The sequence below is a fragment of the Sinocyclocheilus grahami genome, unplaced genomic scaffold, assembly GCF_001515645.1.
Source record: "Sinocyclocheilus grahami isolate Dianchi unplaced genomic scaffold, SAMN03320097.WGS_v1.1 scaffold496.1, whole genome shotgun sequence".
Classification (NCBI taxonomy): domain Eukaryota; kingdom Metazoa; phylum Chordata; class Actinopteri; order Cypriniformes; family Cyprinidae; genus Sinocyclocheilus; species Sinocyclocheilus grahami.
Window position 1 is genome coordinate 587,000 of NW_015505675.1, and position 4,885 is coordinate 591,884.

General features: G+C 34.9%; 2 protein-coding genes across 2 annotated transcripts in view; both read left to right on the forward strand.

Moving 5' to 3' along the window:
• Positions 1 to 1,111: 1,111 nt before the first annotated feature.
• On the forward strand, positions 1,112 to 3,608 carry LOC107554255 (glyoxalase domain-containing protein 4-like). The gene is made up of 8 exons (XM_016236713.1): positions 1,112 to 1,252; positions 1,456 to 1,505; positions 1,626 to 1,746; positions 2,061 to 2,205; positions 2,353 to 2,489; positions 3,005 to 3,091; positions 3,167 to 3,249; positions 3,578 to 3,608. The coding sequence occupies exons 1-8, from the start codon at positions 1,163 to 1,165 to the stop codon at positions 3,606 to 3,608; spliced, it is 744 nt and encodes a 247-aa protein (XP_016092199.1). The 5' UTR covers positions 1,112 to 1,162.
• Positions 3,228 to 4,885, forward strand: part of LOC107554256 (protein KIAA0100-like) — a 27,320-nt gene continuing 25,662 nt past the window's right edge. The window contains exon 1 of the mRNA XM_016236714.1: positions 3,228 to 3,249. The gene's annotated coding sequence lies outside the window, so the exon portion shown is untranslated. The remainder of the gene's footprint in view (positions 3,250 to 4,885) is intronic.

Sequence of the window (4,885 nt, forward strand, 5' to 3'; positions counted from 1 at the left end):
ATTAAAGTGATTATTACATTTTGAATATAGATATTTTTTCTTTACAAAAACACATCGATTCGCTACAGGAGGCATTTGCAACACTTTCTATTATGGATGGATGCACTTTATTTCACTTCTTTTGGACTGATGAACTGCAACATTCATCAGCTGACTGCCATTAAACAGCTTGAAAGATCAAAGACCATTTTTTATTTAACTCCGATTGGATTCGTCTGAAAGAAGAAGGTCATATACACCTAGGATGCCTTGAGGGTGAGCAATTAATGGGCTCATTTTCATTTTTGGGTGAACTAACCCTTTAAAAACCTTTATTTGAATCAATTATTTGGAACGAACTGTTCAAAGGAACCGATTCGCGTGGTTGACTCAGTGCCCCAGCACTAGAACGGAGTGTACCATGTAAGAATTTACCAAGAAATGTGTTATTAATATTCAATTTAACATGTTGTAACATGTTATTTAGCATTACAGTAAATTAAACTTAATGACATAATATGCCCTCTTATATAATGACATTGCAAATGCACGTAGAAATAAAAAAAAAATTTGTTTTGTTTTTTGGTTTAGTCTGTGGGCTGTCGATGGCAGAGCAGTAGCTCGCAAGGTGTGTGTGTGTGTATTAACAGAGTGTGTGATCAACGCGTTTACAGTGGGAGACTTCCAGAAGTGATGGCACTAAGAAGAGCACTGCATTTTGTTTTTAAAGTAGGAGACAGGACCAAAACAGCTACTTTTTACAGGGATGTCTTAGGAATGAAGGTAAAAGAGCTGCATGTTGACCTTATTGTACAATTCTAGCTCGATTATGTAAATACAGTGGGAACTTTGCCTCCTAATATAGTTGATAAGACAGTTAATGATGCTGCTACCAAATACAGGGTGGCACGTCGCATATTTTCCGTCTGTTTATGTTCCGACTCAAAAACTACATTTATAAACAATAACAAATATCTCTAATCTAGATTCTGCGTCATGAAGAATTTGAGGAGGGCTGCAAAGCAACAGCATTGCAAATGCACGTAGAAATTAAAAAAAAATGTGTTTTGTTTTTTGGTTTAGTCTGTGGGCTGTCGATGGCAGAGCAGTAGCTCGCAAGGTGTGTGTGTGTATTAACAGAGTGTGTGATCAACGCGTTTACAGTGGGAGACTTCCAGAAGTGATGGCACTAAGAAGAGCACTGCATTTTGTTTTTAAAGTAGGAGACAGGACCAAAACAGCTACTTTTTACAGGGATGTCTTAGGAATGAAGGTAAAAGAGCTGCATGTTGACCTTATTGTACAATTCTAGCTCGATTATGTAAATACAGTGGGAACTTTGCCTCCTAATATAGTTGATAAGACAGTTAATGATGCTGCTACCAAATACAGGGTGGCACGTCGCATATTTTCCGTCTGTTTATGTTCCGACTCAAAAACTACATTTATAAACAATAACAAATATCTCTAATCTAGATTCTGCGTCATGAAGAATTTGAGGAGGGCTGCAAAGCAACCTGCAATGGGTTCGTCATATTTTAATGGTTTTATTTTTTATTTGACTAGCTTTGCTTTCAGTTACATGTATAACCTGTATCAAATTCTAAATATTAGCTTACCGATATAACCTGTTCTTTTGCTTTCAGTCCATATGATGGAAAATGGAGTAAAACCATGGTGGGCTTTGGACCAGAAGATGACCACTTTGTTGCAGAGTTGACCTATAATTATGGAGTGGGTGAATATCGCCTTGGCAATGACTTTCTGGTAAATTAGATTTATATGAAACACTTCTGACTTGAAACCACACTTAAAGTAGGATCTGAACATATGAGACCGTATTTATTATAATATGTTATATAAAATGTATATATATGTTATGCATATAATAACGATTTTGGAACAAATATGACACCATGAAAAGTTATGATGTAAAATGTCAGATTCTACACTATTTCTAGGCCACTAATGAAATGTAAATACATTTTTGACACTGATCATGTGAACCATTTTCACAAGCAGTTTTAGACTTTTGGCCCCCACTGTATAAAGCTGTGGTTCCCTGTGCTCTTCAATATTAGGGTCTCACTCTGCTGTCTAGTCAGGCTGTGAGTAATGCCAAGAGGTTAAACTGGCCTCTAACACAAGTCGAAGATTCTCTCTACTTGACTGAAGCTCCAGAAGGATACTGCTTCTACCTTATAGACAAGGAACAGCCAGACTGTGGTGGGTATTTATACTAAATGTGTGTTATAATAGGGATGTGAGAACTTCCTTTATGAAATATGGAAGTAAATATATGTGGTAACTGTATTAGTTAAGTGTGCCGTTGTTTACTGACTCCTAACTGATTGTTTCTGGTCCTGGTAATAGATCCTGTCCAGAAAGTCTCCCTGGCAGTGTCTGATCTACAGTGTTCTATTCATTATTGGTCTGCTCTGCTGGGAATGAAGGTTATTGAGAAAAATGAGGACAAAAAGATTGCCTTAATGGGATTCTCAGATAATCAGGTTTGGCTGAAAATAATCCATTTATTATATTTTTGGCAATAATTAAATTATGAGGACGTGCTAGGATAAGCAAGACCTCATGAAATAGTTTGGTTATCATCTTTTTATATAATGTATATCAGGCCCTTTTTGGAATTAAATTAATTTATACAAGTGTATATATGCATTACTATTAGAAAGTTTGGGATTAGTAAGGTTTTTACATTTTTTCTGAAAGAAAATTACTTTTATTTTATATCAAATTGATCAAAAGTGGCAGGAAAGACTTTCACATTGTTAAAAAAAGATTTCTATTTCAAATAAATGTTGCTCTGTTGAATCTACTCAATTCATCAAAGAATCAAACCCAATTATTACGTGGTTTTCAACATTGGTAATAGCTGTTAAAAATTCAGCTTTGCATCACAGGAATAAATTACATGTTAAAATATATTCAAATAGAACATGGTTGTTTTAAATAGCTTTAATATATTTTACAGTACTGTTGTTTGTTATTAAGTGGTGTGCTTTTGTAGTGTAAGCTGGAGTTACAGGACATTGGAGGCGCTGTGGATCATGGAACTGCTTTTGGAAGGATCGCATTCGCTTGCCCTCGGGATCAGGTCAGCTAATTCAACATCAGGCAACGACATCCATTCTACTTGCTGTACTTTTAAAGAAATGTCTTTGTTTTGCAGTTACCAGACATCGAAGGACTAATGAAAAAAGAAAAGCAGAAAATCCTCACCCCTCTTGTGAGTCTGATTACAAAACCTTTCAGGTGGGTAACCCGACTTACAAGCTGCTGATTACAGTAAACACCTTAATTAGGAAGTTAAATAATTCTTGCTTGGAGGTGCGCGGTAGTGTTTTGGCAGCTGACGGGCTAATGTTGCTTTGCTCAGCATTGCAAGTTCCACCCAACAGCTGTTAGCAGTGCCAGAGGGGCACAACACTGACGATCAAATGATTCGATTGTTTTGAGAATAAAAATCTGTGCAATATTAATGTTATATTATTTATAGCACAAAGCTCTTAGTCTGTTAAGTTACTTGGCTTTGTGAAATGCTAATAAATGCTACATATTCTGCTTCTGTGTCACTATTCAGTTCAGTAAGGTTTGTGAGAAACACATTTTGAATACCTAAAATTTCAGATGACATTGAATGAAGAAATGTTAATGCACTCATTTGGCTTCTTTAAATGTTAATGCACTTGCATCCTCCTTTATTTTCTCTGTTTCGTTTAATGTTGAGAAGTGGGACAAAACAGGGTGCAAAATTGAAAAATTAAACCTTGTACTCAGACAAATGAAATTACATTTATGTATCTTGTATGTACTGAGCTATGCTTTGATACAACCTCCCAACTTTTCTCTTTTTTTTAACAAAGTGTGCTTTTTTTTTTTTTAGCTTGGACTGTGTAATATTTCAACTTTATCTTTAACAGCATTCAAGATGTTTTTAACATTTCAAAACGCATTCTCGTGTTAGCAGACAGATTACACTTTCACATCCGACCAACAATTCCACAACAAATATAACATATCATAATGAAATATTATCAAAATATACAACTGACAGTTGACGAAAAAATGACTGCAAATTCAGGTTAACTATCAAATACATTGAATCCGTCAATTACTGTATTAAAACAAACAGTGAGTGTTATTGTTTATAAAGCTTTTATTCAAGAGTCACATTGAAGTATTTTGATATATCACTGGAACACAAAATCTTATGGTGGTGACATCTGACGGTGTTGACAAATTTGGCATTTCTTTCACAAAACTAATGGAGTTCATGTAGTAGCCATTTTCTTTTATTAATTTTTTCTGTTGATGCTAGATGCTAATGGAACCTGCTTCAGAAGAATAAAATGATCTAAATATTTCAAATAATTTCCTCAGAAATTGGAAGATGGTGTTGACATATGGCTGTGACACAGGAAATATTAACATTAGGATTTAAAATATACTAAAACTATAAAACTTAGCAGAGCCTGTCTGACACTGATGTCCTCTGCAGAGGTGAACTGTGGCACGGGGGTCCTTTAGAGTGACGGCTGCCCCTGATATTCCCTGATTTTATTACATTTTATTGAATGACTGACGGTGTTGACAAAAAGCGTATTAAACATGCATGTGTCATTAAAAAACAACCTTGCTTTGATAGGAGATATTATTAAGTGTTGCAACAAGCTCTCTTTCATCATTAAAAAAAAAACATTTTTATCAATTTTATTGCATATGAATGATTGAACCCTTCTCTGTGGACACCCTGTTTTAGATGTAGTGAGAGGACATTAAAGGGGTCATATGATGCTTTTTTAAAGATCATTATTTGGTGTAAAAGAATATGTTGACATGCTTTAATGTTCAAAAACACATTATTTTTCAAATACTGTACATTATTGTA

What these genes read in the sequence shown, in the direction of transcription:
- LOC107554255 (XM_016236713.1), top strand. Translation starts at nt 1,163, where the DNA reads ATGGCACTAAGAAGAGCACTGCATTTTGTTTTTAAAGTAGGAGACAGG. An exon ending in CAAGGAACAGCCAGACTGTG is followed by an intron (nt 2,206 to 2,352) that starts GTGGGTATTTAT and finishes TCCTGGTAATAG; the next exon opens with ATCCTGTCCAGAAAGTCTCC. An exon ending in CTGATTACAAAACCTTTCAG is followed by an intron (nt 3,250 to 3,577) that starts GTGGGTAACCCG and finishes GTCACTATTCAG; the next exon opens with TTCAGTAAGGTTTGTGAGAA.